General features: G+C 39.0%; 1 protein-coding gene across 4 annotated transcripts in view; it reads left to right on the plus strand.

Moving 5' to 3' along the window:
* UGDH (UDP-glucose 6-dehydrogenase) overlaps positions 1–22992 on the plus strand; it is a 55365-nt gene that overhangs the window by 2728 nt on the left and 29645 nt on the right. Inside the window, exons 2-3 of one of the 4 annotated variants that reach the window (XM_058299588.2) lie at positions 3845–3986; positions 4584–4752. In XM_058299588.2, coding sequence (XP_058155571.1) covers positions 3886–3986; positions 4584–4752 — 270 coding nt within the window. In that variant the 5' untranslated portion in view covers positions 3845–3885. Of the gene's footprint in view, positions 1–3844; positions 3987–4583; positions 4753–8516; positions 8748–22992 lie in introns of those variants that run through there. The other 3 variants (XM_071216926.1, XM_071216931.1, XM_071216919.1) reach the window with 3 other exon arrangements.

A 22992-nucleotide genomic window follows, 5' to 3' on the forward strand; every position in this document is an offset into this window, starting at 1 on the left:
GAGTCCCCTTATTAAACAGTGGCCTCCTTGAGCCCTGGAATTGCATCAAGGAAACATTCAATCCATTTATTACATGATTGTTAACAGAACCTGTCCTGGTTGAGATAAGGGCCTTAAGACTGCCCTGAGGGAAGTGGACTTGCCTCAGGGGATAGAGTGTCTACCTACCACATGGAAGGCCCAGGGTTCAAACCCATGGGCCTCCTGATCCTTGTGCTGAAGCTGGCCCCATGCACAGTGGCAAGGAGTGCCCTGCCACTCAGGGGTATCCCCCGCATAGGGGAGCCCCACGAGCAAGGAGTATGCCCTGTAAGGAGAGCTGCCCTGCGTGGAAAAAAAAAAAAAAAAGACTGCCCTGATAACTTCTGGGTATTGGGGGTAGTAACCTTGAAAGGTCCTCTGTTCTCTTCATCTGTTGATGGACACCTGGGATGAACATAGATAGGTGCGCAGATGTCTGTTCGTGTCACTGCTCTCAGTTCTTCTGGGTTTATACCCAGTAGTGGTACTGCAAGGTCACGTGGCAAGTCTATATTCAACTTCTTTAGGAACTGCCAAACAATCCTGCACAGTCTGTTCTAAAAGTACTTTCAGATTACACTTTTTAAGAGTTATAGTGGGAGAGGGATGCTGGCTAGCTGTCCAGTAAGTCTTACAGTGTGGTAGTTCTTCAGGTTGCTCACAGGTCAACATCTGATCCTTCAATCCTGCAGCTCTTTGAGGTAGATATTTTTTTCTGTGGACCCAGAATCAATCAGGCATTGAATTTTGACTTATGATAATCAAGCTCATAAGAGACTTGTGATATCTACAATACAACTTTACTGTTACAGTAGGGAAATTTTATGCCAATGTCTGGAATACTTGTGTCTCTAATTCAGGCCATCCCTTTCTAGTACCATGGTTTCTTGGAATCTGAATTCATAAGGCAGCGTGAAATCAGTAAAGAATCTTCAGAGTAAAAACCATTCAGTCATGGAAAAGCCTATTCCTGCCCCACCTCTCTGAAGCTAGAACGCTGCTAACCTCCATATTCTGTCACTCTCCTCTAGTGGTGCTGAAATAAATACTGTGCAGTCTTTGTCCTTAATGCCCTGTTGCCAGGCTCCAGGCTGATAATCTCTACTTACATGTTTCTTTTTCTTCAGTGGAGTTTATTAAATTGTAGTTATGTTAATACCAGCATAACTTTAAAATTGTTTTCAACTATTTTACCTTAAGTTATTAAATTATAGCCTTATGAATTGCTATGGGCGTGCTTTCCCTTGAGAGACATTCAAGATCCAAATACAGTTTAATTATTTGGAGACAATTATTACTTCTCACCACTCCATAATACCTACTCTTTAGTCCAACTAGGTAGTCCTCCTCACTTTTCTGGACTCTTTTTTTTTTTCCTCAGTGTCTGAACCCCATGTTTATTGTTGTCATCTGGAATATCCTTCTCCATTTAACTTTTCTTTCTAAATCCTACCCATTCTCTAGGCCAAGCTCAGGTTCTCCATCTCCCTTGAAACGTTCTTACTTTGATTTTTTTTTTTTTCCTGAATTTTAACACTCATTTTGCCTGCCACTTAATTGTTTATATTGCCTTATATAAGCTTATATTCTAGTGGGGGAACAAATAATCAAAATAATGGTAATCTGATAAGTTCCATATAAAGGAAATAAGTTCCATATAAAGCATATTAGGGCCACTTTAGATAGGGTAGTTAGAGAAGAACTCTTTGAGAAACTACCTTTTAAACTACTTAAAAGAAGAAAAGTAGTTATTTACACCCAGGTAAACTGGTTAACTTTTATAAGGAAATAAAATCTAAGGTTTCAAGGGAGATGGAAGAACCTGAGCTTGGCCTAAAGAATGGGTAGGATTTAGAAAGAAAAGTTAAGTGGAGAAGGATATTCCAGATGAAAGCAAGGGAATAAATATGGAGTTCAGATACTGGAAGAGTCCAGAAAAGTGAGGAGGATTGCCTAGTTGGATTAAAGAGTGGGTATTATGCAGTGGTGAGAAGTAATAATTGTCTCCAAATAATTAAACTATACATGGATCTTGAATGCCTCTCAAGGGAAAGCATGCCCATAGCAATCCATAAGGCTATAAGTTAATAACTTAAAATACAATAGTTGAAAACAATGGAATACAATGCAACTGTTTAAAAAACGAGGGTAGATGAGTATATGTAGCTCAGTGATTGAGCAGTTGCTTTTCAATCCCTGGTATCTCCTTAAACAAAAATAAAAATGAAAATAAATAAAAAGGGGTTAGGGGGAGAGAGGAGGAAGCCCTCCATGACCTGAATGAAAAGGTCTTTAGAATATATTAAATGGAAAAGTAGCCAGAAATAGATAGTGTGTATGGTATGCTACCACTTAAATTTACATATGGAATTATTAGAATATATGTGTTGTTTTTTTTTGTTTTGTTTTGTAGCTGCATAAAGAAACACTGGATGGATACATGTGAAACTAAGTGGTGGCTTATGGAATCTGAATTGGGGGATTCAATAGATAGGAATGGGGTAAAAATGAGACTTACCAGAGTATACCTTGTTATGCAGATATAATATTTAAACCATAGGAATATATTATCTATTCAAAACAAAAATGAATAAATTAAAAAAAGTTTCTTTGTATGCATAGTACTAAGAATATTATTTTTTTAAGCAGAATCATATGACCACAGATTCTGTTCATTTTTACTATTTTACTAAAGTTCTCTCTCTTTTTATTGTCTTTTAAAAGTCATCAGGGACCAGACTCTGTGAATTGATATCTGCTAATCATGTCCACTGAAGGTTGATTTATAAACCAGATTAATTGTTTATTAATACAGTGAGGCTGCTAACAAACCAGATGTTTGTATGGGTTGGTTAGCTAATTCTTCTCCAACAGGGAAATCTACCCAGGAACCAAATGTTTTTTGATTAATACAGATTTAGACCAAAGAGGATTGGATAATCTTAAAGGATGTTCTCATTATGCTTTGTGCATTGTATTAGTCAGAATTCTCTAGGGAAACAGAACCAACAGGATATATATTACCAGATTTATTTTAAGAAACTAGCATATGGAATTGTGGGGACTGGCAAATCTGAAATCTATAGGGGAGGCCAGCAGTCTGGAAACTCAGAGAGGAGTAGATGGTAGTCTTCTTTAAAGCACAGTTCTTGCTCTTAAGACTTTCAACTGATTGAATGCGCTTCCCCCCTACCCCCACCCACAATTGAGAGTAATGACCTTTACTTAAAGTCAACTGGTTGTAGATGCTAATTCCATCTGCAAAATACCTATACAGCAACATCGAGGCCATGGCTTGATGAAGCAACTGGACACCATAACCTAGACGAGTTGACACATAAAATTAACCATTACGTGCATCTTTGTTTATAACAGGGATATACTTGCCAGGCATTGCAATTAGGCCAACTGTCTGAGTACCTTCTTTGATGCATGCAGAGTATACCAACAAATTCAAACTCTGCTTACCTTTTTCCTTCTCTTTGGAACCCATGAAAGGGTTAGATTAGATGAACTCTGAGGTCTTAGAAAGGACTAAAATTCTAAGAATTCTAATCAGTTTGACAGTTGTCATTCTCACTATAAATTAATAAACTGTCAGTCTTAGTGTGAATCATTTAACTTAATGGCTTTTGAAACCCTCTCAAAATTTGTGTGACAGTTTTGGGAATGATAGAAATTGCTGCCTTTTAACCATTTCATGGTTTCAATTAAAGGTGAAGTTGAATTTAAGACCGTTACCCTATACCTAAAAATAAACTGCTGAAGCCATATTATAATATAATAGTCTCAGTTGATTTTTTTGTTTGTTTGTTTGTTTTAGTCTCAGTTGATTTTGGAGCAGAGCTAATCTTAATATCTCTCATGTGGCAATCACCGGACATTGTAAATCCTCACAGGGCCCACTGGATGGAATGGAGGAGAGTATGGGCCATGATGTGGACCATTGACTATGAGGTGCAGAGGTGCCCAAAGATGTACTTACCAAATCCAATGGATGTGTCATGATGATGGGAACGAGTGTTTTGGGGGGGAGAGGGGGGGGTGGGGGAGTGGGGTTGAATGGGACCTCACATATATATTTTTGATGTAATATTATTACAAAGTCAATAAAAAAAAAAAAATATCTCTCATGTTAGTCTAAACCTGTTATAAAGCTCACCTTTGTACCCTACCATTTAGGTAATAATCTACCAGTGTGTTCACCCTTGAACTGTTCCCTGAGGAATTGAAGCTGTCCTAGTGTATTAGTGGCCTAACTAAGGTTCTTTTTTGTTCCTTGCTTTCTAAGCATTGCCTTTAATCTTTGTGGCTTTTCTCCAGCAATGTCAGTCACTATAATTTTTTCCATATGTTTTACGTTATTAGAACAGGTTAGGTCATCCCTTGGAATGCTACTTTTCTATTCCTATTTTTATAGTTCCTATGGGTGAATGTGAGAAATGTTTCCAGATATGTCACCTCGACAGTTTTCAGAGAGAGAGAGAGAGATGAATGTACAATGTGATTTCTTTAAATTTTCTATTTTCAACACTAAAACAGTATTACTGTTTCCTTTCTAGGCCAATCATGTTTGAAATTAAGAAGATCTGTTGCATTGGGGCAGGCTATGTTGGAGGACCCACATGTAGTGTTATTGCTCACATGTGCCCTGAAATCAGGGTAACGGTTGTTGATGTCAATGAATCAAGAATCAATGCATGGAACTCTCCTACACTTCCTATTTATGAGGTAAACCGTATTAAACAATTCTGTTCTTATATGCTTTGTTTTCCTACTGTCTTTGTTAAATAACATCTATGAACTATTAACATGCCTATAATTAATTGATAAGAAATAAACAAAAAAATCTGGATATAAAATGATACATTGTAATTGCATTTTGTCAAGTATGCAAGGAAACAACTGGAAAAAAACTATATCAGAATATTAATAGTTGTATTTAGTGTTGAGGAATTATGGGTAATTTTTTTTCTTTTTTCTTTGCTAATTGTGTTTTCTTAGTAAGGTTACCATATTATAATAGTATAAATAAAAAGTGGTATTCTATAAAAAGAAAATAAATTAATTGTGGTTGTTTGTAATATTTATATAAGTCCATTATCTTTTTGGGTTATTGTATTTGTATCAGGTAAACCTTGGATGGATAAGTTATATCTTTTATGTTTAGTGTATGTTACCACAAATTTGTTTAATTGAAATACCACAATTTCTGTGAATTTATAGTCAGGAAAACATGCTTCTATTTTATCAAGCTATCTAGGTTCCATTTTTTTAAAAAATTTCATTGTAAAAGGAGTTCATGATATTATGCGTTTGAAGCCCAAGAAGGATGTATATGAAAATTCAATGGTAACATTTTCTGTCCCACATTAATATAATATTCTTTTTATCAGAAGAGCTTAGTTATTTGTAAGATTTATCAACCATAGCCTTTAGGTGTATTAACCTTTGGAAAGGAAGTCTCAATCTAATTTTATCCATAAGACAAATCTGCCTGCTATTTATGGGCTTGTGAGATGTAGGAATCCACACGTAAGCACTCAAAGAGTAGTAGCCACTCAACATCATGGATTCATTCAAAATGAATCAGATATAGGATTTTAAGAAAACAACCCTCTGTGTAATAGTAGCTTCTGACCTGCCCATAATAGTTCTTTAAATACCTTACTATTTCTTTCCCATTATAACATCACTATCATATTTGGTTTGGGGATTTTTTTTAACATTTTGGAAAGATAACTTGATAAAGAGTTTTATAATTCTGATATCCATAAAAGGGGAGAAAGTCATCTGAAACTCTGTAAACCATAATTATATTCAAACATTCAGTGATTAATTCTGCCAGCAGTATACTCTAGTCATTAAAAAAAAAAGGGGCACCCATTAGTATGGCTAAAATTAGTATTACTGACAATGCCATGTGGTTACGAGAGTGTAGAGCCATTGGGATTTTGTACACTGCTGGTGAGAATGTAAATTTGTACAGCTACTTTGCAGAATTTTGGCAGAAGTTGAAAGTAGTATAAGATCCAGAATTCTTCTCCTAGGTATATATGCAACAGAAATGCATACATATGCATATAAAAGACAGGTACTAGCAGTGCTATCTACAGTAGCCCCAAATGGTGAACAACATAAATGTTAATCACCAGTAAAATGGATAAATGAATTATGGCATATACTGCAGTAAGACACTAGACTATTGAAAATCAATATGGTTAAACCTCATAGAGGTAATGTTGCCAAACCCAAAGGAATACATACTGTATAATTTCATTTGTATAAAGTTCAAAAATAGGCAAAACAATCCGTGGAGATAGAATTCAGCATGGTGGTGATTTGAGGTATGATAGTGACTGGGAGAAGACACACAGCAGGCTTCTGATTTACTACTGTTAGTGTTCTGCTTCTTGTTATGACTAGTGGCTACACTACTTGTGTTTACTTGTGAAAACTGAGCTCTACACTTTTCAGTTCTAATGTATATGCACTTTTCTCTATGCTTTGCTTAAATAAAAATTTTACTTACAAACAAAAAAGAACAAAGGGCATTTCTAAAGTAGGAACAAAGCACATAAAAAATCTATAATATATTGAAATTTGACATTTTTTCTTGGAAAAAACAAAAAAATCAATGGGCCACTCATATTTTTTCTATAATAGTCAGTCAGATTCTTATTATTCGTATTATTGTTTCCATTGCTTGAGATCTGAAGCTCATCTTCTTTGTAAGTCTTCAGTGCTATAGATTTAGAATAGAGTGTTCTAAATTGGACATTGAATCTGTTTGGAAATGTAGTCAAGTAAAGAGCTAAGATCTAAAATGACTGCTTTTTTTGTCCTGTATCTTCGCTCACTAATCTACCTCATATACACAAACACAATTATTTCTTGTTTCACACTTTTTTTTATTTCATAAATAAAATTTATCTTAAAAAATTTTTTTTAAATAGAATATAAAATTTTTGAAAGTCTAGCAGAAGCAGTATCTGAGTTTTCAGGGCACTGGAGTCCCATAATTGTTCTGACTTTATTTAATGGTTAAAATTATATGAAGGATGGGAAGCAAATGTGGCTTAACTGAGAGAGCATTCACCTACCACATGGTAGGTCCAGGGTTCAAACCCAGGGCTTCCTGACCCAGGTGGTGAGCTGGCCCATGTGCAGTGCTGATGCATGCAAGGAGTGCCGTGCCACGCAGGGGTAGCCCCTGCATAGAGGAGCCCCACGTGCAAGGAGTGCGCCCCACAAGGAGAGCCGCCCTGCGTGAAAAATGCACAGCCTGCCCAGGAGTGGGGCCACACACACGGAGAGCTGACACAGCAGGATGATGCAACAAAAGGAGACCCAGAATCCCAGTGCTGCTGACAAGAATGCAAGCGAACACAAAAGAACACACAGCAAATGGACACAGGGCAGACGATGGGGGAAGGGGAGAAAAAAAACAACAACAAAACTATATGAAGGATGTGGATGTGGCTTAAACAATACAGTTCCCATCTACCATATGGGAGGTCCTGGGTTCGATTCCCAGGACTTCCTGGTGAAGGCAAGCTGGTCCATGCTGTGGAGAGGCTGGCAGCCTGCATTGTGGAGAGCTGGTGCAACAAGATGACACAACAAAGGGAGACAAGCAGACACAGAATTCACAGTGAATGGACACAGAGAGCAGACAGTGAGCACAAGCGGCAAGGCAGCGAGAATAATAAATAAAAATAAATCTTAAAAAAAAAAAAAAACTATTTGGGCCCCAGGCTTCACTGGGGGCTACCAAGACCTAAGAGTGCAGCCGCAGGGTTTGGAGGAACTCCCGAGGGGGTGGCCCTTGCTGTGGCACTGGACACCATTCTGATGCCTCCAAGACACCAACTTTGGATTCATGGTGCAGTAAGTCAATGCCATGGTGGAGAAGTTGAAGCCACTGTCGCAGGATGAGGACCAGCATGTAGGCCTGACCCAGAGCTGCTGCCTGTTCTCCAACTGCATCATTTTCCTTGGCTACATGCCCATCCACAACTCAGGCATGCTACCTTGTCCAGCAGCATAATATGTTGGATGTGCTGGTGATCATAGCTGGTGATATAAAGGAGAATTTCATCAAGTACCTGGTGCCCATATACCTGGCAAGTTCAGCTTTGGGAGAAGGTGCTACGGAAGAATGGCATCAACTGGATTGGGAGCTTGCTAGTGCCCAAAGACAATTATTGCAAGTTTGAGGATTGGCTGATGCCCATTCTGGACCAGATGGTGCTGGAGCAGGATGTGGAAGGTGTGAAGTGAACCCTTCCAAAATGACTGCCCAGTTAAGTTTGGCAAGGAGAGCAACAACCCAGAGTTGGTGTATTACTGGGCCCAGAAGAACCACATCCCCATGTTTGGTCCAGCACTCACCAATGGCTAACTGGATAACGTGATCTTTCATTACAGGAATCCAGGTCTGGTCCTACACATTGTTCAGAACCTGAGGCTTACAACACAAAGGCCAAAACATCACCAAGCTGTCTGGGATGATTATCCTGGGCAGGAGCAGTAGCAATACTACCCTCTTGTGGAATGGGGTCAACTATGGTTTCTGCATCAGCACAGCCCAGGATGTGATGGCTCCTACTCAGGCATCTGACCAGTCAAAGCTGTTTCCTGGGGCAAGACCCAGCAGGATGCAGAGCTGGTCAAGGTCTGTGCCAATGCTTCCCTGGCTTGTGGTGGAAACCTTTGCCCAGAAGGTAGGTAGATGTCTTCACACCTGAGAAGAATGAGGATGAGGGGCTGTGACTACAGAAGGCCTTCCCCTTTCCTCCGTTTATTAGTGTGAAGACCCTGGAATAAATTATCTCAGCTGTCAAAAAAAAACACAAAACACAACTATTTGTTCTGTGTGTGTGTGTGTGTGTGTGTGGTATTGGGGTATTGAACCTGGGACTTCACCTGTGGGAAGCTGGCACTCAACTGCTGAGCCACGTCAGCTCCTCTCAGTTGTTTTTGTTTGTTTGTTTTTTGGAGGCGCCAGGAACCAAACCCTAAACCTCCCATGTGGGAAGCAGGCATTCAACCACCTGAGCCACATCTGCTCCCCTATTTGGTCTTTGAAGGCATATATTGTCTCTTTTTTAATATGTATACTTCAGAAAATTAAATAATGAAAGCAGAGGAATCTATTTTCTGCACTTTTTCATACAACCTACAAGGAAAAGGAAAAACCCAGCTGACTTTGGGAATTAAGAACATAGGGCTGTCGCTTTATAACATTCTGGAAAGGAATCTTAGGAAGTAGAATGATTTTCCTCTTAGAAAATAAATGGCTTTAGGCTTATAATTTTCATGTGTTTTTCATAGATCTCAGTTGTTAAAAGTTGCCTGCTTAAGAAATTGATAAGTCTGGGGGGGAAAGTGGAATTTCTATAAGGCAGTGTTTGAAAAAAAACAAGCTTTGGGAAATGAAACTGTGTGACATAATTAGCTATTTTCAAAAATATGTTAAGCTTTTGTTCCATTTTTATTTCTTTATGTTGTAAAATTGTTACTGCACACATTTTTTTTGGCTGTGTTGGGGATGTAAATTGTCAAAGAGGCAGAAACTTTTTTTAAAACGTTAGGTTTAACCTGAGTTTATATTGTTTTCTGAATTGCTTTGAGTACCATATTGTTATTTTTTTTAATGTTATTTTTTTCCCCTATTTCTGTTTTTTTTTTTTAAATTAATTTTGTAAAAATGTTACATTAAAAAATATGTATATATATGAGGTCCCATTCAGCCCCACCACCCCCACCCCATCATTTCCCCCCCCAGCAACACTCACTCCCCTCATCATGACACATCCATTGCACCCGGCAAGTACATCTCTGGGCATCTCTGCACCTCATGGTCAATGGTCCACATCATGGCCCATACTCTCCCACATTCCATCCAGTGGGCCCTGTGAGGATTTACAATGTCCGGTGATTGCCCCTGAAGCACCATCCAGGGCAACTCTAAGTCCCAAAGGCGCCTCCACATCTCATCTCTTCCTGCCACTCCCCATATCCATCAGCCACCATGTCCACTTTTCCCACTCCAATGCCACCTTTTCTCTGTGGGCCTTGGATTGGTTGTGTCCGTTGCACCTCTATATCAGGAGGAGGCTCAGATTCCACATGGATAGTGGATGCAATCCTCCTGCTTTCAGTTGTAGGCACTCTAGGCTCCATGGTGTGGTGGTTGTCCTTCTTCAACTCCATCTTAGCTGAGTGAGGTGAGTCCAATAAATCAGATTGTAGGAGCTGGAGTCTTTTGACGCTCAGGGCCTGGCTATCATATTGTCAGTCCAGAGATTCAAATCCCCTAAATACATCTTAAACCCCAACACCAACTACAATTCCAGTAAAGTAGGATGAAAGTCTTATGAAAAGAGATCCCATCTGAGTCCAGTTCCATCACGCAGAAACACCAGCTCCAAAGAAGGGCCATCTGACATGGCAGTGAACCCCGTCTGCCATGACCATAGAACCCGTGGGTCTCTTTAGCCCTCAAAGGAACCAGTACCTGGGGATTGTATCTACTTTATCTGTCTCTTAGACTCTGCTCAGTTGTGCATAAGGGCAATCCTTCTGACAGCCTCCAGACTCTTTTTTAGAGACTCGTAGCCATATAAACTCATTTCTGCTTTCCATTTCCCCCTTACATTAGGTCAAACAGCATTTTAAAGTCATATTATTATATGTAGTCAGGGATATTCTGCTGATCCGCATTGAACCTTTAATTCAAGGTCATTTTCTAGTTCCATCTTCAGCTGGTATTTGGTAGTGATCCCTCGGTGCCAGGGAGGCTCATCCCCGGGTGTCATGTCCCATGCTGAGGGGAATACACTGCATCTACATGCTGAGTTTGGCTTCGAGACTGGCCACATTTGAGTAACATGAAGGCTGTCAGGAGGAAATTCCCAGGCACAGTGCTGCTCTAGGCCTTGTTCTTATTTCAGGCATATAGGCTCACAAGCATAGTCATTAGTATCATGCTCTCACTGTTGGAACCTCATTCCTTCCTGGTCCTTACCGTTGCACCTGGGGGACTGCCGCTGTTCCCCTGGGGACCACGACAGAGCACCCCCGGCCAGGAACTCAGTACCCCCCCAGCTGTAGTTTTTAATTGTAGCCACTATGAGTATATCCAAACATTACCATGCACCCTGGGCATATGCCCTGTACAGCTCGCTGTCAGTCATATATCACCTGTCAATAGTATCCTATACTAGTATTCCTTCGCTGCCATTGTTGAACCACTCTGTGATCCAAAACTTCCTGAAAATTGAAGTCCAGTGTAATGTCAGGGTCCCTTACTAGTAAAATGGCATATAGCAATGGGTTTAAAGGTTAGATATAGAATACGTGTTGACTTGGAAAAATTCTACATCCTATCTTTTTTTTTTTTCCCCCTATTTATTGAACTTCTCTTCACAAGAGCCCTAGACCACAGTAATTCATATATACAATATACAGTACTCCCCCACATCTACCATTAAACCTTTTCCCTTCCACAGCGATATTCTTATAACTTATTCATATCATATTTACTTAAAGTGATGTACAGACTCTGAGACAATAGCTTTCAAACAAGGTGACATCTGTGCTTACATTGTGTTCCATACTTTAGGATATACAGTTTTCTAAATTTTTAGTTATCCTATGTTTTACATTATGGTTTACTTTATTAGTCTGTCGTCCCCTATATGTTTATGGTGTAATATTACATGTTTTATATCCATCCTTGTGTGAAAGTCCTCTCTTACCCCACATTTACTTTGGTTCCACACATTTAACATCCATTTTCCCATCCCCTTGGTGCCCATAGTGACAGCCAGCCTCCGTTTCCTGAGGAGCCCCGTCCAGAGACACTTGCAACATTGTTCAGGGCCTAACTTGCTCAATTACCCCAATGCCCTGGGAGCCACCCTTTCTCTCGAGAGATATAGTTCCCTCTATCTGATGGCATTAGTCTTCCCCAGGATGTGGGTCCACCCCCACTCTGACTACTTGGGTCTTTACCCAATGGTACCACCCACTCTGGCAAAATGAGCATTCAGACATTCCCCAGGAGCCCGTCCCGCATCCGACCATCCCCTCCGAGCATCCTAAACAGGTAACCCTCTTAATTATATTTTGATATGATTTTCTCAGCATTTTACGCTCGACCAACACCTGACACTCTCCTATGTTCATATGGTACCCTTCCCTCCCCCCACTTTTTGGGCAATATTACCCATCCGCCCATCCCCAGCCCCCCTCAAACCCGCAAAGCCCCATCCAAAGGCAACCCCTTACCCCCATTTTATCTCTTCTTTGTGTTCATACTTACCGCCAGCTCATCATAAATTCCATCCCTGCAGACGTCGGCTCACATCCTTCCTCCACCCCCCGATTTCCTGTAAGCCTATCGTTCAGTCTCTAGGTCTCTGAGGCAGCTTTCTTATTTCATATCATTGACTTCATGTAGTATTTGTCCTTCAGTGCCTGGGTTGCTTCACTCAACATAAGGTTCTCAAGATTCATCCATGTTATCACGTGTGTTTGTAGTGTATTTGTTCTTACAGCCGAGTAGTATTCCATTGTGTGTATATACCACATTTTATTGATCCACTCATCTGTTGATGGGCATTTGGGTTGATTCCAACTTTTGGCGATAGTGAACAATGCTGCTGTGAACATTGGTGTACATATATTGGTTTGTGTCCTTGTTTTCAGTTCTGCTGGGTATATACCCAGCAGTGGTATTGCTGGGTCATATGGCAAATCTATGGTTAGTTTTTTGAGAAACCGCCAAACTGTCCTCCAGAATGGTTGGACCCTTCTGCATTCCCACCAGCAGTGGATGAGTGTTCCCCTTTCTTCACATCCTCTCCAGTATTTGTATTCTTCTGTTTTTTTCATAGCTGCCAATCTTATGGGAGTAAGATGGTATCTCATTGTAGTTTTGATTTGCATTTCCCTGATAGCTAGAGATTTGGAGCATTTTTTCATGTGCTTTTTAGCCATTTGTCTGTTTAAATCTTTTTCCCCATTTTTTAAATGGGTTATTTATCTTTTTATTTTCAAGATATAGGAGTTCTTTATATATGCAAGTTATAAGTTTCTTATCAGATATATGGTTGCCAAATATTTTCTCCCACTGTGTTGGCTCCCTTTTTACTTTCTTGACAAACTCCTTTGAGGTTCAGAAGGATTTCATTTTGAGGAAGTCCCATTTATCTATTAGTTCTTTTGCTGCTCGTGCTTTTGGTGTGATATTCATGAATCCATTTCCTATTACAAGGTCCTGTAGATGTTTCCCTACACTGCTTTCCAAGGGTTTTATGGTCTTGGCTCTTATATTTAGGTCTTTGATCCATCTTGAGTTGATCTTTGTATAAGGTGTGAGATGGTAATCCTCTTTCATTCTTCTATATATGGCTATCCAGTTCTCCAGGCACCATTTGTTGAATAGGCCACTCTCTCTCAGTTGAGAGGGTTTGATGGCTTTATCGAATATTATATGGTTATATATGTGAGGTTCTATATCTGAGCTTTCAATTCGATTCCATTGGTCTGTGTGTCTCTCCTTATGCCAATACCGTGCTGTTTTCACTACTGTAGCTTTGTATGTTTTGAAGTCAGGTAGTGTGATTCCTCCAATTTCGTTTTTCTTTTTCAATATGTCTTTGGCTATTCGGGGTCTCTTTCCTTTCCAAATAAACTTCATAGTTAGTTTTTCTAGTTCCTTAAAGAAGGCTGTGTTGATTTTTATTGGGATTGCATTGAATGTGTAGATCAGTTTTGGTAGGATAGACATCTTAATAATATTCAGTCTTCCTATCCATGAACAAGGAATATTCTTCCATTTATTTAGGTCTTCTTTGATTTCCTTGAACAGTCTTGTATAGTTCTCGGTGTATAAATTTTTTACCTCTTTAGTTAAATTTATTTCTAAGTATTTGATTTTTTTTATTTACTATTGTGAATTTGTTTCTTGATTTCCTCCTGATCTTGCTCATTATTGGTGTACAGAAATGCTACTGGTTTTTGTGCATTGATCTTATAACCTGCGACTTTACTAAACTCATTTATGAGTTCTAGAAGCTTTGTTGTAGATCTCTCAGGGTTTTCTATGTATAGGATCATGTCATCTGCAAATAGTGAAATTTTGGCTTCTTCCTTTCCGATTTGAATGCCTTTTATATCTAGTTCTTGCCTCAGTGCTCGAGCAAGTACTTCTAAGACAATGTTAAATAGGAGCAGAGACAATGGGCATCCTTGTCTTGTTCCTGAGTTTAGAGGGAAGGATTTTAGGATTTCTCCATTGTAAACAATGTTGGCTTTAGGTTTTTCATATCTATTCTTTATCATGTTCAAAAAATTTCCTTGTATTCCAATCTTTTGGAGTGTTTTTATCAAGAAAGGGTGCTGTATTTTGTCAAATGCTTTTTCTGCATCTATAGATATAATCATGTGATTTTTTTCCTTCAATCTGTTTATATGTTGTATTACATTGATTGATTTTCTTATGTTGAACCATCCTTGCATACCTGGAATAAATCCCACTTGGTCGTGGTGTATAATTCGTTTAATGTGTTGTTGGATACGATTAGCAAGTATTTTGTTAAGTATTTTTGCGTCTAGGTTCATTAGAGAAATTGGTCTGTAATTTTCCTTTCTTGTGGTGTCTTTGTTTGGCTTTGGTACTAGGGTAATGTTGGCATCATAGAAGGAGTTCGGCAATGTTCCTTCTGTTTCGATTTTTTGGAATAGTTTCAGCAGGATTGGTGTTAGTTCTTTCTGGAATGTTTTGTAGAATTCACCTGTGAAGCCGTCTGGCCCTGGGCTCTTCTTAGTTGGGAGATTTTTAATGACTGATTCTGTCTCTCTGCTTGTGATTGGTTTGTTAAGATCATCAATTCTTTTGTCAATATGGGTTGCTTATGTGTTTCTAGGAATTTGTCCATTTCCTCTAAATTGTCATTTTTGTTGGAATATAGTTTTTCAAAGTATCCTCTTATGATAGTCTTTATTTCTGTGGGGTCAGTGGTGATATCGCCTTTCTCATTTCTTATTTTGTGTATTTGCATCTTCTCTCTTTTTTTCTTTGTTAGTCTCGCTAAAGGTTTGTCAATTTTGTTGATCTTCTCAAAAAACCAGCTCTTGGTCTTGTTTATCTTTTCAAGTGCTTTCTTATTTTCTATTTCATTTAGTTCTGCTCTTATCTTTGTTATTTCCTTCCTTCTTCTTCCTGTTGGGTTACTTTGTTGTTGTTTTTCTAATTCCTTCAAATGTGCAGTTCTTCAATTTTTGCTCTTCTTTTTTGATATATGAATTTATGGCTATAAATTTCCCTCTCAGTACTGCTTTTGCTGCATCCCATAAATTTTGGTATGTTGTATTATCATTATCATTTGTTTCAAGGTAGTCATTGATTTCTTTTGAGATTTCCTCTTTGACCCACTGTTTTTCTAAGATCGTGCTGTTTAATTTCCACATCTTAGTGTGAAACCTGGGTCTCTGTCCCTTGCAAATTTCCAGCTTGACTCCACTGTGGTCAGAGATATTGTTTTTGTATGATTTCAATCTTTCTGAAATTCATTAAGCTTTTCTTTGTGGCCTAGCATATGGTCTGTCTTGGAGAATGATCCATGTGTGCTTGAGAAAAATGTATATCCTGCTGTGTTTGGGTGTAATGATCTATATATGTCTATTAGATCCAGCTCCTCTAATAAACTGTTCAAATGTTTTGTGTTCTTTAGTGATTCTCTTTTGTGATGTTCTGTCCAAGGTAGATAGTGGTATATTAAAATCCCCCACTATAATTGTAGATGCATCTATTGTTTCACTTAGTTTTTCCAGCGTTTGCCTCACGTATTTAGAGGCACCCTTGTTAGGAGCATAAATATTTATGATTGTTTGATCTTCTTGACAGATTTTCCCTTTCACTAAAATGTAGTGTCCTTCTTTGTCTCTCACAATTGTTTCACATTTAAAGTCTATTTTGTCTGATATTAATATAGCTACTCCTGCCTTTTTTTGGTTACTGTTTGCTTGTATGATTGTTTTCCAGCCATTCACTTTCAATCTCCATGCGTCTCTGGGTCTAAGATGTGTCTCTTGTAGACAGCATACGAATGGGTCATATTTCCTTATCCAATGACCCAGTCTGAATCTTTTGATAGGTGAGTTTAATCCGTTGACATTCAGTATTATTACTTTCAAGGAATTATTTGTGTTAGCCATATTTTGATTGGATTTGTGTTTGTCATATTTTGTTTGTATTTTTTTTCCTTCTATTTTTGTCTTTTTTTGTTGCTCTTACACTCTCCTCCAACTCTGCCTGTCCTGTTTTTTCCTTTCTTCCTGCAGAACTCCCTTTAGAATTTCTTGAAGGGGAGGTTTCTTGTTGGTATACTCTTTCAGTTTCTGTTTATCTGTGAATATTTTGAACTCTCCATCATGTTTGAATGCTAGTTTAGCTGGATAGAGTATTCTTGGTTGGAAATTTTTTTCCTTTAGTACTTCGATTATATCATACCACTGCCTTCTTGCCTCCATGGTTTCAGATGAGAAATCAGCACTTAATCTTATGGAGCTTCCCTTGTATGTGATGGTTTTCTTTTCTCTTGCTGCTTTTAGGATTTTCTCTTTGTCTTGAGCATTGGATAATTTGACAAGTATGTGTCTTGGGGTGGGTCTGTTGGGGTTTATGACTAGTGGAGTGCGCTGTGCTTCTTGGATATGTACATCTATCTCTTTCAGTAGATTTGGGAAGTTTTCAGCCATTATTTCCTGCAACACTCCTTCTGACCCCTTTCCCTTCTCTCTCTCCTTCTGGAATGCCTATAATACGTATGTTTGAGCATTTTGCATTGTCATTCAGGTCCCTAAGTCCTAGCTGGATTTTTTCTATCTTTTTATCAACCCCTTCTACTATCTGTTTGATTTCTGATGTACTGTCTCCCACATCACTAATTCTCTGCTCTGCCTCTTCTAGTCTGCTGATATTTGCTGCAGGTGTATTTTTGATTTCTTGAACTGTGGTGTTCATTCCCATCATATCTCTTATCTTTTTGCGTATGTCTGCAGTTTCCCCTCTGAGTGTTGTCTTCATGTTGTTAACTTATTCATTACTTCATCAAATTTGTCGGTGATAAATGTTCTGAAATCTTTCATTGCTTGAGCGAAGTTCTGCTCCCCTTCCTGATTTTTAGTTTGTTGATTGGATTCAGCCATGTTTTCCTGATTGCTGGTTTGGTTTGTAGGTTTTTGTTGCTGTCTGGTCATCATTTTATCTTGACGGGTTTAATCAGTTCCTTAGCTTCTTTGTCTACTCTTGGAGATTAATTAGCTGTTGTTTTTGCGTAAGTGTTGTATCTTCTCTTTGTCACTTTGTTCTTCTTATTCTAATTTCTTGTTGCTGGTTACATTCACTTTAAAGGAAAGTATTAGTGCCGGGGAAAGGTAATTGTGTAAGCAAGGAAAAAGTGTAAAGTAGTATTGGTGATATATGTTAACAAAGCAAGAATATGAGATCTGGGAGGATGGAGGTTAGATTCATGTAAAATTGTGTAGAGTTATAGCAGTAGGTAGAGTACCTATTATGAGGTAGCTGACTGAATATGGGAGGAATATGGTGTGAGCTAAAAAGCTATTGCTTTCATAAGAGAAGGAAAGAGAAAAGAAAGGTAATAGTTTCAAGAGTGGATAACAGACAGAAAACAAAGCAAGGGTATTAGGAATTAAGACTTAGATACTTTGTGGATCAAAGGAAGAGAGATGGGAGGTGGAATATAGGAGAGACAGTAGATGATGGCGGATATCAAGATGTAGGGGAAAGGGGATAGTGTAGGTAGCCTAAATCAGTTCACATAGAAATGAGGCAGTGGAGGATGAGAAAACCCAGCAAATGTTAGGTGTTCCCTGCAGCACCTATTGTATAATTGAGTTAAAATAAAATAAGTAGAAAATGAGGGACAAGAGGGAGAGCGAAAACAGAAAAAGAAAAAACAAAAAATGAAGAGAAAAAGAAAGAAAGAAAGAAGAGAAGAAAGGAAAAAAGAAAAAGGGGGTGGGCAAAGGGTGGAGAACAGGTAGGGGAAAGAAAAAAACAGATATATGTGAACCACAATTGCAACACCAACTACAACAACAACAACAACAACAAAAAACCCTAAATAACTGAATTAAAAAAAAGACTTTGGGGAATATGCTGGGAGAAAAGACTAGGGGATAATGCAATATTAGCACTCAGGACATTAAAAAAAGTAAAAAATAAGATAAAATGAAAATAGAAACAAAACAAAATGAAACGGTTAAGAAAAAATGCAAACGTTGAATGCTAGGGCATTCAGGGACTTCAGTTGGACCTCAGGGCGTGATGGATTCAGGGGTGGAAAGTCTGAGATATTGAAGTCTCAAGAGGTGTGAGTCTCTGGGGTGTGGGCCACCAGAGTTTAGGGGATTCAGACCTGGCAACCTCTGATCTGGTCAACAGGAAGCCTAGGAGCCCAATAGTGTAGCACAGCCCTCAGGGATGCCTGCAGCTGGGTGCCAGCCCTATGGGGGAAGTCAGATCTGCAGACTCTATATTATGTCTGAACCCTGCAATTCACTTACTCACTAGGGTTTATTTATGTGGATATTTCGTCAATTCAGCTATCTAATTCCGTTGCAGATCGGCAGCCGGGCCTGTGGGCTAGTAACATATTGTTATGAGTTGACATTTTACACTGACCTATGTATTCCCAGAAAAATCGTAGTGCCTTTTATTTCCAGAAAAATCATAATGCTTTTACAGTCAACTTTTGTCTATAAATCTGCACCCTATTGTGAATTAAAAAATATATAACCAAATGGATTTTTTAAATTTACATTTTTATTAAAGTTAGTATATCACATAGAATGTTACATTAAAAAAAAATGAGGTTCCCATATAACCCACCCCCCACCCCCATCATTTTTGTAAATTGTATTTTTTTGAAGATACATATATCACAAAAAAGGTTACATTATAAAAAAACATAAGAGGTTCCCGTATACCCCCATCCTCCCACCCCACTCCTCCCACACCAACAACCTCCCCCATCATTGTGGCACACTCATTGCATTCTGCGAACACATTTTGGAGCACTGCTGCACCACGTGGATGATAGTTTACTCTGTAGTTCATATTCTCCCCCAGTACATACATGGCAGGATATATAATGTCCAGCATCTGACCCTGCAATATCATTTAACCAAATAGATTTTTGTTTTCAAGGACATTATAAGAATCTAGGGAATTGATTTTTATATTATTTTATTTTTTAAGATTTATTTATTTATTTCTCTCCCCTTCCCCCTCCCCCTACCCCGGTTGTCTGTTCTCTGTGTCTATTTGCTGCATCTTCTTCTTTGTCTGCTTCTGTTGTTGTCAGCGACACAGGAATCTGTGTTTCTTTTTGTTGCGTCATCTTGTTGGGTCAGCTCTCTGTGTGTGTGGCGCCATTCCTGGGCAGGCTGCACTTTCTTTTGTGCTGGGCGGCTCTCCTTACGGGGCGCACTCCTTGCGCGTGGGGCTCCCCTACGCGGGGACACCCCTGCGAGGCAGGGCACTCCTTGCACGCATCAGCACTGCATGTGGGCCAGCTCCACACGGGTCAAGGAGGCCCAGGGTTTGAACCGCGGACCTCCCATGTGGTAGACGGACGCCCTAACTACTGGCCCAAGTCCACTTCCCTGATTTTTATTTTAAATACCAATTTTTCATGTCCAAAACTTCTTATTGGTGACTATTATTTAATTCATAATCATGGATAGAGAGATGTTACATAATAATTATAATATTTAATGTGCTTTCTCAGGAGTATACATCCTCCTTGATTGTTGCTCTACCTCCCAAACCATTTGCTCTGAGACTCATCAGATTAGTTAGAGAAATATTTAGAAGAAAAAATAAGACTTGATGATTGACCATAATATAAAAAGGATGAAAGAGAGGAAAGAATCTAGAATGATCCAAGTGTCTGGTTTGGATGACCAGGTGCATGACTGTGCCGTTATGATTAGGAATATAAGACGAATGTGGTAGAGGGTAGTGGGAAGGAAATGGTGGATTCTGTTTGGGCATATTTAATTCTAGAGGCCCTGGGACATCCAGACAGAGATGCTCAAGAGGCAGTTGGATATATGTTAAGAGTTTAGCAGAGAAATCAGGACTAGGGATATAAATTTAGGAATCATGCAGGTGGTTGTTAAAATTGGAGTGGTTGAGCTCTCCCAAGAGCAGCATGTAGAAAGAACAAAGCATGGGCCCAAGACAAACCTGAAAAAGTGTTTGATGGTGGTGAAGGAGGAAATGCCATAGAGAAGCGATGGTTGGTCAAAGATTGTGATCCCAAAACCAGAAGAATTTTAAGTAGTGCAAGCACCACAAAGATGTAAGTCTTGATTATGAGTGAGTAGCACAACGGCCAGCACAAATTAAGTGCTCAGTAGACATTTGCTGATTGATTGAGAAGCTGTCAACTATGCCAAATAGAGGAGAGATAAGGACTAAAACAAATTCATTAAATTTGTTAGTACGGAGGTCATTGTAAACTTTGTCAGAGCACTTAACAGTAGGAGATAACAGAAGTGAGAGTGTAGAAAAAGAGTAAGATTTCTCTTTTAAAAAGTTTAATATAAGAGACAAGGAAGGACATTATATATTAATAATAACAATCATAAATATATATGCCTCTAGCCAGGACACCCCAGATTATACGAGGCAAACACCGGCAAAACTGAAGGGAGAAATAGATGTCTCTACAATAATAGTTGGAGACTTCAATTCACCACTCTCATCATTGAACTGAACATCTGGGCCTAGGGTCAATAAAGAAACAGCTTGAATGATATGATAAATGAACTAAACCTAATAGACATATACAGAATATTGCACCCCAAAGCAGCAGGATATATATTCTTCTCAAGTGCTCATGGATCCTTCTCCAGGATAGACCATATGTTCGGTCACAAAACAAATTTCAATAAATTGTAAAAGATCAAAATTATACAAAACACTTTATCTGATCATAATGGAATAAAGCTAGAAGTCAACAACAAGCAGAAATAGAGAAAATTCACAAATATTCAGAGATTAAACAGTACACTCTTAAAGATTAAATCAGTGGGTCAAATTAGAAATTGCAAGAGAAATCAGTAGATATCTTGAGAGAAATGAAAACAAGAATACAACATATCAGAGGCTATGGATTGCAGCTAAGGTAGCACTGAGAGGGAAATTTATAGCCCTCAGTGCTTACATTAAAAAAGAATGAGCTAAAATCAATGACAAACCACACAGCTGAAGGAACGAGAAAAAGAACAGTAAACTATTTCCAAAGCAAGCAGAAGGAATGAAATAACAAAGATCAGAGCAGAAATAAATGAAATTGAGAACAACAAAAAAGAGAATTAATAAAACCAAAAGTTTGTTCTTTGAGAAGATTTAAAAAATTGACCCTTAGCTAGACTGACAAAGGAAAAAAGAGAGAAGATGCAAACAAAATCAGAAATGGGAGGGGCGACTTACCACTGACCCTACAGAAATTAAAGAGATCATAAGAGGATACTGATGCCACTGATAAGGACAGAAGCGGACACAGAAGAACACACAGTGAGTGGACACAAAAAGCAGACAACTGAGGGCTGGGGGGGGGAAGCGGAGAGAAATAAATAAAAAAATAAATCTAAAAAAAAACCCCACAAATGTTTATTGCTTTTTTTACTCCATCGGCTTATATTTTTATGGTTAAAAGATATTAATAGGCAGCGGACTTGGCCCAGTGGTTAGGGCATCCGTCTACCACATGGGAGGTCTGCGGTTCAAACCCCGGGCCTCCTTGACCCGTGTGGAGCTGGCCCATGAGCAGTGCTGATGCGCACAAGGAGTGCCCTGCCACATAGGGGTGTCCCCGCGTAGGGGAGCCCCACGCGCAAGGAGTGCGCCCCGTAAGGAGAGCCGCCCAGCGTGAAAGAAAGTGCAGCCTGCCCAGGAATGGCGCCGCACACACGGAGAGCTGACACAACAAGATGACGCAACAAAAAGAAACACACATTCCCGTGCCACTGACAACAACAGAAGCGGACAAAGAAGATGCAGCAAATAAACACAGAGAACAGACAATCAAGGTGGGAGGGAAGGGAAGAGAAATAAATAAATAAATCTTAAAAAAAAAAAGATATTAATAAAAAAGTAGCTTTTATATTAGCCTAAAGTGGTACCAAAACAATCTCTCTGATAAGGAAAACAATAATGACTGTCCAATCAAATATGGTAATAAGATATTTAAGTTTTTACTCAGAAAATAGTATAGTAGATACTCTTAATATTTAACAATTGAAACACTTTATTTCATTATATTTCACTGAATACTTTTTATTTACTCATTAAAAGCAATATTATCACTAATTTCTGAAACAAAATGGTTAATTTGCTTTGCTTTTTCTGAGTAAAATGAAAGATAATTTTTTTTTTAAGATTTTATTTTATTTATTCCTGCCCCCCCCCCCCCAATTGTTGTTTGCTGTCTTGTGTCCATTTGCTATGTGTTCTTCTGTGTGCTCTTGCATTCTCGGTGGCACCGGGAATCTGTGTCTCTTTTTGTTGCGTCATCTTGCTGCATCAGCTCTCCATGTATGAGGCACCACTCCTGGGCGGGCTGTGCTTTTTTCACGCGGGGTGGCTCAATGCGGGGCACACTCCTTGCACATGAGGCTCCCCTACACGGTGGACACCCCTGCATGGCATGGCACTCCTTGCACGCGACAGTTCCTCACGTGGACCAGCTTACCACATGGGTCAGGAGGCCCTGGCTTTGATCCCTGACCTCCCACATGGTAGATGGACACTCTATCAGTTGAGCCATGTCTGCTTCCCTGAAAGATAATTTAAAAAAATTTTTATTTTGAAGTAATCTCAAACTTACAGGAAAGTTGCAAAAATTAAACCCATACAGA

The sequence above is a fragment of the Dasypus novemcinctus genome, chromosome 1 (genome assembly GCF_030445035.2).
Source record: "Dasypus novemcinctus isolate mDasNov1 chromosome 1, mDasNov1.1.hap2, whole genome shotgun sequence".
NCBI classification, from domain to species: Eukaryota; Metazoa; Chordata; class Mammalia; order Cingulata; family Dasypodidae; genus Dasypus; species Dasypus novemcinctus.